The sequence below is a fragment of the Passer montanus genome, unplaced genomic scaffold, assembly GCF_014805655.1.
Source record: "Passer montanus isolate IOZ18808 unplaced genomic scaffold, ASM1480565v1 scaffold39, whole genome shotgun sequence".
Classification (NCBI taxonomy): Eukaryota; Metazoa; Chordata; class Aves; order Passeriformes; family Passeridae; genus Passer; species Passer montanus.
Window position 1 is genome coordinate 1,985,527 of NW_024368707.1, and position 12,557 is coordinate 1,998,083.

At 37.1% G+C, this 12,557-nt stretch overlaps 1 protein-coding gene across 10 annotated transcripts in view; it reads right to left on the reverse strand.

The window, feature by feature from the left end:
• Positions 1–12,557, reverse strand: part of CFAP44 (cilia and flagella associated protein 44) — a 41,133-nt gene that overhangs the window by 14,827 nt on the left and 13,749 nt on the right. For all 10 annotated transcript variants that reach the window (XR_005628525.1, XR_005628524.1, XR_005628523.1 and 7 more), the window contains 9 exons: positions 12,008–12,107; positions 10,704–10,798; positions 8,829–9,035; positions 7,794–7,904; positions 6,030–6,182; positions 4,130–4,348; positions 3,546–3,688; positions 2,411–2,681; positions 377–432 (listed from right to left, as the gene is read on the reverse strand). Coding sequence is in view for 6 of the 10 variants with exons in the window: in XM_039718163.1 (XP_039574097.1) it covers positions 377–432; positions 2,411–2,681; positions 3,546–3,688; positions 4,130–4,348; positions 6,030–6,182; positions 7,794–7,904; positions 8,829–9,035; positions 10,704–10,798; positions 12,008–12,107 (1,355 nt within the window). In the remaining 4 variants the exon portion in view is untranslated. The remainder of the gene's footprint in view (positions 1–376; positions 433–2,410; positions 2,682–3,545; positions 3,689–4,129; positions 4,349–6,029; positions 6,183–7,793; positions 7,905–8,828; positions 9,036–10,703; positions 10,799–12,007; positions 12,108–12,557) is intronic.

The window sequence follows — 12,557 nt, forward strand, 5'->3', positions numbered from 1 at the left end:
AGAGTGGAAATTTTACAGTTTATATGACCTTTTAGATTTCCTTGACAGTCTTAAATTCCCAGTGAACTCAACGGTTGTTAAGGTAACTTAAAAAGGAATAATCTTCCTCTATATTTGTACACTCTTAATATCAAGGGGCTTTGACCTTTTGCTGTCTCTGTAGTCTGAAGTTAACTGCCTCATAGTAGATATTTGAATTACTTCCAGAGAAAAATAGATGAAATGGAGAGAAAGGCTGAAAAAAGTGTGTTTCACAAATAAATGAAAATTCAGGGTGATCAACTTGTCCCTCCTCTTTGTAGGCAAAAAGAAAGACACATGAAAAGAGTTACCAACACTTGAAAATCCCTTTCATCAATATCTAAGCATCTCTTACGTGTAGGCATCAGGATCCGTAATGTCTTCAGTAGCCTTTTCCTTCTCAAGACCTCTCTGGAATAAAGCATTGTCTTGTCTTTAAACAAGCAGTTATAGTTTCAACAGACAGTAAAGCTTTTATAAACATAAAGACAGAGCTCTCACCACCTCTCACAAAAACAAAAGAAATATTCATTTTCAATATTACTATCTGGCCTTAAATATTATGTTGTAATGTTTCAAGCTGAAAAAGAAATGAAGTTTGTTTATATGTAAAAGAATTAATGAAATATTAGGGACAGAGAACACAAATCCTATAACCTCCCCAGCGGCATAAATTGTTACATCATTGCTTGTCCTAAGTTCACTCTGTCCCATAACAGAGTTCACTCTGTCCCATAACAAGGTCCTCTACCCCCCGGCCCAATTCTCGTCTCCCCTCACATTGACAAGAGTCAGTGTCATGGGCTAATTCCAAGTTACATCTGTAATTAGTCTGGTTGGCTTTTGCTGACTGCATAATGGAGTCACAATTATTAGCTGTGAAGAATGACAGATGGATGGACATTGCAGTGGCACAAGCCTCATTTCCCCAGGCAATCATGCTCTGAAAAAAGAGGGGGGACTATCACCCAACAATTTAGTTGTACTTAATTGATCTGTAATTTAACTCAATTAGTTTCAGATGATTTGTATTTAATTCTCTAAGAATCTCATGAAGTTTAATGAAGATAGAATTTTTTTAATCTTCCACATGACTTAAAACTAGAATAGATACTTAATGAAGATATACTTCGAAAAGGGAAAAACTCTATTAGAATGGTCATTAAGAAATGTTGTTAGCCTGAACAATAGAACTGACCATAAAAGTCTTTATATAGAACCACTTACATATTTAAAATGATAAATCTGTACATATGCTTTTAATGGTATATTAATAACTTCTTGTAATACTGGAGTTAGTAAGGCTCTGATATCAAAGGCTCTAATCATTCACTTCTAGAAAATCATTCTGGCTCTATTGTCAGTGCTATATATTCTTGTCATACTGGTAAAGAATGCCAACTACTCATGAACAATTTAGCTGAATGACCAAAATCACAGTTTCCTCTGTCTCTGTTGCCAACCATCCTTCAAAATGTAGTTACTAACCAGCATTAAAACATATTTTAAAGTTTAATTTGTTAATTAAACTTTAAAGTTAAAGTTTAATTACATTCAATAGAATTTAAAAATCTTGAAATCTTTCAAGATTTTTAAATTCTATTGAATGTATACCTACTGTAATATTTATTGTGCATGATGGCACTTCTTTACGCAACAGCTCTCACTGCTTCTTTCAAGATATATTTATTTAATTCAGACACTCTTAAGACTTTTTAAAAATTCAACAAAGTCTGAACATTTTAGTTGGCATCCCTCTTCTTGTGCATTATCAGTAGAACTGCTTCTGAGTTCCCATGTCATCTGTTTAAACATGCTAGAGATGATCAGCTCTGCAGTGAGTACAGGACACCTGTAAATTCATTACTACTAATGCTGCCCAAGAGCAACAGGATCAGCATTGTGTTGTGCTATTTTGCAAATGTAAAAAACCCATTGTGAATTTTAGATAAATGGTACTAGATGTATAAAGAAACTACATATTTGGTACTCTCCAATAGTATTTCTAGAATCCCCATCAAGAGCAGAATCATATTTTACAGGAATTAAACCGAAGAAAGGTAAGAAATATGACAAATCTTTGCAATTCTTTAATTCCAGGAATATGTATGACTACACATTTGAGTGGGAAAGCACTGGCAGAATATTACATATGAATAACACATACTATGTTCATTTGGAGAAAAACATAAAACACTGAGAAGCAAGAGTGCAGTCACAGAGCTCATTTATTAGGGAACGTTTTGCAAGAGCTCTACTTCTAAATAGTTTGGGAAACTTCAGCTTTTGCTGTGAAAGATCTTTAAGAAAAATAATTGAACCATGTTTGTCCATCAGGACAGTTTCATAGCAAATAGGCCTAATTCAGTGAAAGAGGGTACCAACTTACCCTAGGAGGAGGGATTCTGACTTTTAGCTCTTTGGGAAGCTCTTCCTCTGACATGAGGTCAAATGTAAAAATGTTTCCATCTCCACCACAGGTAATCAGACACCTATCATCATGACTGCAACACATCCCCCGGATCTGCCCATTATCATTGTCATGCACATTCAGGTACCAGTAGTCCTTCAGGGCACCCACTGAGAGGCCTTTCTCACTGAGAGGATAAGCACGAAGTGAGCCATCCTGCATCCCACAGAACATCAGGGACATGCGGGTACTGTTAAATAAAGAAGAAAGAGTAAGAGCAGCAAGTTCAAACAACTTCTAACAAGCAAGTTCAAAATAGGAAAAGAGCTGATCTAGCTTAATAGAAATCACTTTCCCAAGTTTGGAAGCTGAAAGCAAAGTATTTGGAGCATTTCAAGTATGTGTGATTCTACTATGAAGTGTTTTGCAGTTAACTGGCTGCTCATTCCAGCACTTGCTAGGTATCTTAGAACTAGTCTTAGCCCTGAGCTGGGCAGTGTAGCAGACACCAAGTCAAAAGCTAGAAAAGCAGTTTTTAGCCCCTGCTCCCCATTTAATACAGGTGGCGATGAATGCCGCCAGCAGTAGATTAAAGCCTGAATTAAACCTGCCTCCTTTTGATGCAGAACATGCCTATCTTACAGGGAACCTAATACTGGGAGTCTGAAATGAATCCAGCCTTTCTATTCGTACAGTTCACAGAATGTCCTGAGAAGCCCATATTCTTAGCACTAGAGGGATGGATTGACTGCTCCATGTTCTATTCTCTTTGTTAACTATGATAAAGGACTGCTGTTCTGGTGATCACTAAATGCAGGGACTTCTAACGGTTCTCCTGGAGTTGTACAGTCTAGGGTGGTTGAGTTCTAGTCAGCACTTACTTAGAAATCACACTTTTTCATCTTTGAAGGTCTTTTAAAATTATTCTATCAGACACATGGCTCAGCTATGTCCATTAGGAATTTTAAGTGAAACTCAGTGCCAGGAAAACCAGAGAGAGTTATATACTAGAGCTGAGCCACAATGGAAAAGGGACAAAGGAGCATTCCTCCCTTCCAAGTTCAATTTCATCAAGCTTTATCCCAGAGCTATTTGTTACATTACAGTGTTTTACCAGAAGGAGATTTGGTGAATGGGATTGTTGTCAGTGTCCTGCATAGGAATCACTTCAAAGGGTTCATCTTTCCTCTTCTCAGGGTCTTCTTTTTCACCATGTGAGAATTCGCAATGATAGAGAAACCCTGAGTCATACCCACCCTGAAGAAGAGAAGGACCATAAGGAAATGGTGAAGCAACTGACCAGGAAAATGCAAATTTCAGAATAATTCTTCCTTTCTTAAGAATCTGTGATATGTTAGAAAATGCTACTTCCAAACACCTAGAGATCCTATTTATCCACAGACAGAAGTCTGTCATGATCTCTGGCATTAAAAGCCATTCAACCACTATGTTAAAATCCTATCTTCTGCTTGTGAGGGAACAGCTCAGTCTTTGTGCCCATTCGGGCACCACCAAGAAGGGCACCTACTGGATATCTACCAAACAATCTGAATCAGAGTGACACCACTGGTATACTTCACAAAAACCACTGAAACTGTCAAGGATGAAAGGAATTGGATGTTCTAGGGATGACAGGTTTCAAAGGGAAAGGATGTCACATCATGCAATCCCATCAACACGTAGTAAAAATTGATTTACCAAAGAAAGCCAAAATTTTCCTGGTGCTGAATAAAAGCCACAGAGGATGGGACTGGGCTCTTCTGGTATGTAAATAGATGGCAATGGCTCTTCTTCAGGTTCTTCCTCTTTAGTTTCTTCTACCTCAAGTCCCAGCTCCTTTTGCTGGTTTATCCATTCAAGCCTTGCCTTCTCCTTCTCTTCCTTTTCTTTCTCTCTCCGTGCAATCTCCTCTTTCAGCTATTACAATGAGCAGAGAAACACCGAGACATGAAACCAAGGCACTCCACACATCACTGGCTGAACGAGTCTCATAAATTAAATCCAAGGTGGTCCTGGCACTATACATACAGAATATCTACAGAAATCTCTTTCCTGTCAACCTAGCAGAGATAACCAGATTTCATGGGACTCTCCAGTGAAATTTCCCCCTCCTCTGAAGTATTTACTCTTGGTCCTTTGAAACAGAAATAATTCTGAATTACAAGCAGATTTCAACATTTCCTCAGAGGGATTATTCCAAATCTTCACCACTAAGCTTACTCCTGCAGAAATCCTAAGTCCTGTCCCCTGCCTGCCCTGGTGAAAGAAAATAACTGAAAACTCAAATAAGTTCTAGTGCATCATTGGTATAGAGCAAAAGAGAGAAGCTGTAACTGACTTAACTTCTGAACAATGAAGGAAAGATTTATCAAACCTTTAAAATTCTCTTCCATTCAAGCCTACTATAGCATAAACAAATATGAAACATTCTCTAAAACAGTAGCTTCCTAAGAAGATATTAGATAGCCGAACAGCAAGCCCTTAAATATTATCAGCTGATCTTTGTCTGCCATACCTTTTAAAAAATCTCCTGTTCTAGGGACTCTACAGACTATAAAAATTACTTTTTTTTTATCACCACCCTTACTGTGAGAAATCTTTCCTTGCATTAGAACATCCTTTTTGTAACTTGTTAATTATTTATCTAATTCCAAAGTAAAAAGAGAGCCATTCTTTCTCTCTGTAGAAACATTTTTTATTTTTAGTGATTGCTTCTCAACATTATTCTTCTCATTTGACTAAAAAAACCCAAAAAAATACCAACCAAAAAACAAACAAAAAAAACCCCAAAAAAACTCTGATGACAAAGCATGCATATGAAAGATTAAAATAATGTGTGTATTCTTATAGATACTGCTGTGAAAAAACATCTAGAGTCTTTCTCCTGAATGCTGACTTCCTCCAAGTTATAACATGAAATGAAGCTTTGTCAACGTGCAATAATACAGGAGCAGTTAACAGAGAAGGCAGAGAAATCACAGGTTAACAACAGTATTAGAGACACTCTTGGATTGTATTGGATTGAGCATGGAACTGAGAGCCTGCTCACTGGAGTTCTTCTTCTGAGCCTAACATCAGCTTGCTTTTTAGTTTCACAAAACTGACTGTAGCTGTGAGTTGGTATAACTATTTCTCTTTGGCCCCACATATTCTTTTTAAATACTAAGTGCCATTCAGAAATAAAATGCACACCTTTAAACTTAAAAGATTTTTTAAAAGCCAGAAACACTGCTGAAAAAAAGAGATGTTTCATAACTGTTGAAAGAAATTTCCTGTAGGGTGACTATCAATCACAAGAAATAGTCTTTTTGTGAAAATTACCAAAATTAAAATGTTTTGAGAACTAATCAACTACGTTTCCCTTTCTCTAATGCTGTCTTCTAATTATAAACAAAATTCACATCATGCTTTCAGTGTCATTGAATAAACCAAAAACAATTTGTAATTTCAAGCCACAAATGGCTTCTACCTACCATTCCCTTTCAAGGAGCTAAGCAAAAATCCTGTGATGAAATACAGGGACTAGAAACTCTTCTGTGTAGTTTGATCACCTGGCACAATGAAGAAGATGAAATTCTGCCACAGCAGAGTTTTTTACCTTGATTTGGGATTTAATACTATAAAAATGGAAGTACTGTGTTGGCAGGTTTTTTATGTGATAGGTGGTCACTTTATCCTGCTTCCTACGGAGAGGGGCAAGAACCTGGACAGCAAAGCCATTCTCACAAAGGATGAGCACCGTGCTCTTGTCCTGTATAAAAACACAAATAATGGGGAAGATGTATAAATGGAATTGAGACAAATGGGAGGAAAAGTTGGTTAGGCAGAGGCACAGGCATAAAGCCACTCATTCACCTGTGCTCTTATTTCTATGTACACTTTTAAATTGGACATCAGAAATCAGTGAGCTTCTTTTATGCTAGGCAAAGCTAAGGAATTGAAGAAATCCTTGCTGTGTCCAAACCAGCTATAATTCTGACACTGCTTAGCTTGAAAGCAGCATATTTTGGAAATTTGGTTAAATTAAAAGATGGATTTGACCCAGGACTTAGTAGGTTTTCGGTTGATAATTTCATATATTTCTGTACTAATACAGACTTGGCTCAAAGTCTTGCCAAATGCTACTTACCTTTCAGTTTGTTTAATTTTTGTTGGCACCTCACAAGTCCTTTAAAACGTGAAGTTAGGAAGAATAGGTGAGGTTAAGGTAATAATTATTCAGTGTTTTGAGTTTTTAAAAGACAAGTCTGTATTTAATTTCAGTTTTCATAAGCTATCTGGAGAAAAGAGAGAGAGGCCTATTTTATCTGACCCATCACTAAAAATGTGCAAAGAGGGCATTTTAGAGTTGCTATGGAAACCCTGACTAGGAATGATATGGTTCCTGTGTCTATAGGATCTCAGTTTAAAAATGCAGTCATTAAATGGAATGTATTTAATCAGCAGTGCTTCTTTAAAACAAATTACAAAAAATAATAGAGTGACATTCCAATGCTGGCACTGTGTTAAGCAAGTGTTCTTATCTAGCAATGGAGGCCAGATACTGGTAGAGAAAATTACTCAGGCAGAATCTATCATATCCAAGACACAATGGGTGCTTTTTTCAGTAAGGAGGAGTACCTTGTCTTCAAGGAAAGGACTCAAAATGTAACTGTCAGATCAAGATCGACTGTTTTCGCAGTAAGATAGAATTCATAACAAGACGTCTTTTGCCAGCTTTTAGGAGTGGAGATACCAACACTTTGCCACTATGCACCTGTAAAATATATCTTGCTAGCATCTAAATATAATGAATGGTCTCTCCTCTAAATAAGGATACTGAACGAAATAAAATTTCAAATGTTATCCTAACTCTAGAAAACTTTTAGATATTAGCGAAAACCTAAGTTGATATGTCCTGACATATTTCAAACACAGAATGTGAATTTCAAGAAGCACCCAAAATCTTTTTTAATGTGGTCAAAAATCTTTTTAAAACTCTGTTTTAATAGGGGCAAGAGTCACAGACAGTAACGCTCAAATAACTTCTTTGTCAAAGAAAATCAGTTCTTCCAAAAGCTAAAGAATAAGATTGTTTCTTCAAGTCAAGGGCTCAAAAAGCATACCAAAATCTTGTAGTTTGCATTATCCAAAGCCCAAAATATGTCCATAGTGACTGAACCAGAGATTCAGCTACACAGAACCTTTCAGAATCTGTCATGCTAAAGCAGCATGAAGAACAACGTAGCAAAACATTATTTGTATTGTCTATAGAGAACATGACTAGAGTCATGGATCTTCATCTATTTTGATTGGAAATTCTTTTTTAAATTATATGTTAACCCTGCTGGGAAGGAAAGAAAAAAAAATATGCATTACTCACATAAGAAGGTGGAGACCACTGTAATGCCTGTACAGGCCCAGGGACACAGATGAATCCAATAGGCTTGTATTCATCCTCAATAACAAAAAAGAAAACTGTTTTGTCTTTACTCTGAGGAAAAACAAAGAAAGATGATGACTGAATCAAAGCTGATCAAAAATTCAAAAGACTCTAAGCACTTTATGACACAGGTACATATTTCCATTTTTTTGTGTTTAAACAGGGGAACTTAGGACTGGATTTCCATGACAATTACTGGGAGATAATAAAAATCCTGTCCATACTGTTCCAAGAAACATATTGCACCCATAGCTCTTAACTGCTCTCATGGGCCTCCTTTGGCATCACCTGCCATATGCTTTCTGCCAACTTCCTAGGAGCTCCTTTATATCTCAAGATCAGGCCTGATTTTTAGACAAGGCAGCACAAGTTGATTTCCCCAGATAACAAGAAGTTCCAGAACTGAACATGATTCATGTTCAACAACATGATTCATTGTAGCTTAAATCCTACATTAAATGAAATGCATGGCAATTCAGCCTAAGGAACACGTAACTGCAAATGCACTGATCACAGCTAAGAACTAGCTTTTAAAGAGACACCATATTAACTGGAAACTCAAAGACTACCAGGCATAATGACTGACGGACCAACCCTGTGGTAAGGCCAAGCAGTGCTGGGTAGCAGCTGGATTGCTGCCAATGTGGTGTACCAAGGGCCTTGATTTTACTAATTCCAAGATCCTACTAAACTAATTCCAAAAGGAACCAAATCCATCTTCAAAGGGAATTACAGAATTCACAGTAAACAGTCCAGTAATTCACAAAATGAATTGTGTGAATTGCATGGCTGCTTTCCTTTAGAAAAACAGATGTGAATGCAAACAGATCCTTCTCCCTGCACAGAGAACTACAACAAGCAATCAGCAGCAACAGAAGTAAAACTGTGTTGTCAGTAAACAAACTTTACCTTATCTCTTTTAAAAGGCTCTACATTTGTGGCTTAATAAAACCAACCAAACTAAATTATACATACCCCTGTGGCAAACACATTTCCCTTTTGTTTATATGCCAGGGCCGTGACTGCAGCACCATGAGGTTTGAAAACTTGTTTCAGATTTATCTCTGCAATCTCATTGGCATGTCCTGCATGACCGGGCAGCAGTTTGGGATCATAAACCTCAATTATGCGGACAACACCATCTTCAAATCCCACGGCAATTAGACCTCCTTCAGGATTTACCTTTAAATGAAATAAAGAAAAAAAAAATCACAGTGTACATCTGAGAGCTCCAAAGAATAATCCATATGGCACATGCTCTGGTGTTTACCTTTAAACTCACCTTAGGTGGAAGTGTTGCTAAAGCACAAAGAATATTTCATACATGGGAAATGTTGTTTATTCTCTCTAATATGGTACCACAAAAGAAGATAGAGGACTGGGGCCTATTTTTTGGTTTGGATTGTGTTTTGGTTTTTTTTGTGATAACATGGCACTAAAACTGAAGATGTTAATGAGGATGTGGTTGTAATGTCTGAGGAAGACGTAATTCATACTGACATAAAGATATATCACCTTCTTAAGAAGAAGAGCTGAAACTCAAAAAAAGAAAGAATTCTATTTTCCTGAATATAATATGGGGCACGAAACCTAAGTATGATTTTTTAAGAGGTCAGGGCACAGGCTTGTGTCTGGCTGAGTCCGTAGAAAGTACAGCAGTCACCAGGGAATGCCACTTGAGATGGAAAGGAGGAGGAGTCTTTACCATAAGACCTGTAGGTAAGCCAATTGCTAACACTAAAGAGAGGCTTGAACTGTGATAAAGCTTAGCAGAAACAGGCCTGTGTTTTAGCTGGATTGTGCTGGACTTGTGGATTTAGCTGATATTTGCCATACATGGTAATGTCTTGAAGTCAATTTACGAGCTGATTTGTTGGTGTTCACTTACCTAACAAAGACACTTGCCTATGGAGAGATTATGGTATACAGATGCTTCAAAGTATGTTGCACTAAATTTTCTTAGGTTAATAGCACAGATTTTAAAATACATTTGCACACTTTAAACTGTGACCAAGTACCTAATGCAATTTTAAATGCAGCTGAATAGACTAAGTGCCCTCTGTTTTTCAGATTGTGTTTAGCAATAACTTTCATAAAACTGAACTGAGTCAGTTTTGTGATGCTGTACAATTTATTGTGGCAGACAGCTTTCATCATGAAGGTACAGGTAACGCTTAACAACAACTCTGAAAGCCTGCATGGCCAGAATTATACTTTTATAAAATAATTATTTTTATAAAATAAAGGTACTCTCCCAGTGGAACCCTCACCTTGAACATTCAAGTAATTATTTGCCTCCTAAATTTGCTTGCAATTAACCCACCAGGCATGCTACGTTTTCTCAAGAAGATAACTAGACACTGCTTTAATTAAAATTAGCAAATATGTCTGAAAGTGATATATTCCACACTCCACAAATGATCAGTTCTGGCAACAGTTTTTAATGATTTATCTCAAAATGTTTGTGATTTGTCTGGGCTGTCATTTCAAAATGTGTTAACTAACTCATGTTAACTGACATTTGCTCTGCGTGGGTTAAATAGAAGCTGTTAGTCTACAAACTCAGACTACTTCCCATACGGCACACAGAGATCTGATTTTAAAATCTTAGGAAGGCACAAAGTAGGATACCTGATAACCTATAGTAAAGTTAAACTGTTCCCATACTGTGTACTAACATACTACCCCAAACATACTACCACAAACTTATCCATACATCCTGCTACAGTGAATTACACCACGGCCTAACAAGTGACCTCTAATGTCTTGTTTGCTGAGCACCTTCCTGGATGCTGGCAGGCTCATAGGCTCCTTGATGAATTTTTGCTAACATGCTAGGAAAAAACTCACAACAGCAGGTGCCCATGCCAGTGCTGTTCCTCCCTGTTTAAACTTGATTACACTCAGTTGGCTGTTGCTGCTGAAATCATAGATGCGCACTGACCCTGTGTGGAAAGGAGACAGTAAGGATTTATTTCTTGCAATGTCACTTACACGTTAGGATTTTTGGAGAAATGTCTATTTATTTTAATTAAAATCTGGATTAAATGTATGTTTTCTCTTTTGAGTAACAAAATGCCTGCATGAAAGATGACTGATGGTTACAGAGCACCATAGCTAACATGGCGTTCATGAACAAAATATATGATTTCTTCACTCTTCAACTTATACAGAACCAAGAGTTGTCGAAGCTGATGGTTGTAATAAGAAGTCCCAGGCTGACAATCTACACATAATTTTCAAGCAAGCACAGAATTGTGGCCTACTCTATGGAAAATCTGTACTGACAACATAGGAAAAGATGACAGGCTACTACTTGGGACTGCCTAGGGAGGAAAACATTTAAAGGAGATTGTCCACAATAGATTCAATTTCATTAGAGGGAAAATTAACAGATTCATAGGCACACATACTGATTGCATAAAATTCCATTCCAGCTAGCGTTTATGTGAAATGTTGTTTGCTCAACTGGTAGGAGTCAGTCTTCAGGCTAGAAGAATATGTGCATTTTATAACACAGACAAATTACAAGACAGTACTGTCTGTGTAAAAAAACCCTTGCAGTGTTTTCTGAACAGTGCAAATGACATTGTTAGTGTTTTGGCCAGTAGTTCTTCTTTCAAAGCACCATAAAGCTAACACTGAGAGGCTTAAACAGCAACATTTAGACAAGTTAAATGAATATGTCTGTAATTGCTTGTTATCTGTTGATGAAAGTATAATAGCTATTGCATTTTCTAAGAAAGGCAAAACCATTAATATTTGCAGTGGCTTACACAATGCTGGAGGTGTATGTAATTCCTTACAAGATAAAAATCCCAACACTTTTTAAATCCCAACACTGAATATAAGTGCCATTACTCAAACCAGATGTCTCACTTTTCCAGCCATTCCTTCAGAACAAACAATTTATGAGGTTTCCCATTAAAAACTTCTGTTGTTAAAATGCCAGGATTTTAGGATGAAGCAGTCCTAATGCATTGTTTCAAAACATTCATGATTTACCTTAACTATTAAAGAGCTGATCCCAGGAACAACAGTGACTTTGCAAGAGCAAACGCACAAATACAAAACACAGTAGCTCCAAAGCAAGCATCATTGCCCTTCAAAACCCATAATGGCAGTGTCATGAGAGGAAAGAACAGTGCACTTACGGTCAAGAGCTGTGGTGGCCATCAGGCATGTAAAGGGAGAGACACCAATGGCCTCAATCCCCCCAGAATGAAAGGTACACATGCGCTCTGGGTCGTGGCTCTGCAGTGCAAAACAGAAGAGAAATTATTTTACACTCGTGCTCTCCAGTTTGAGCTTATGCTGCCTGGGAAATAATTTCATCATCCACAGAATTACAGACTTTGCAACAATTTTTTTTTAACATTAGTTTGTATAGTATGTGTCTTTTATTTACCATAAAATTCTTGGAACATATTTTACTTTTCACATTAGAATTCTATTCCCCACAAGGTATTGTTCCTATTTACTTTATGTTCCAGAGCAAAAATTAAAAGCCCACTTTTTCACCTCTGTCATCTATTTCTCCATCAAAAACATCTCCAGCAGTAACACTAGTTACCAGTAGGATAAAACACTTCAAGTGTGTTTCATCTTCTTATTATTTTTTCTAGTTCTTTCTGTCATTGATTAGTTCAAACAAGGATTAGTTCAAACACCTATCTATAGAGGAAATAACAACACTCTTTGAAC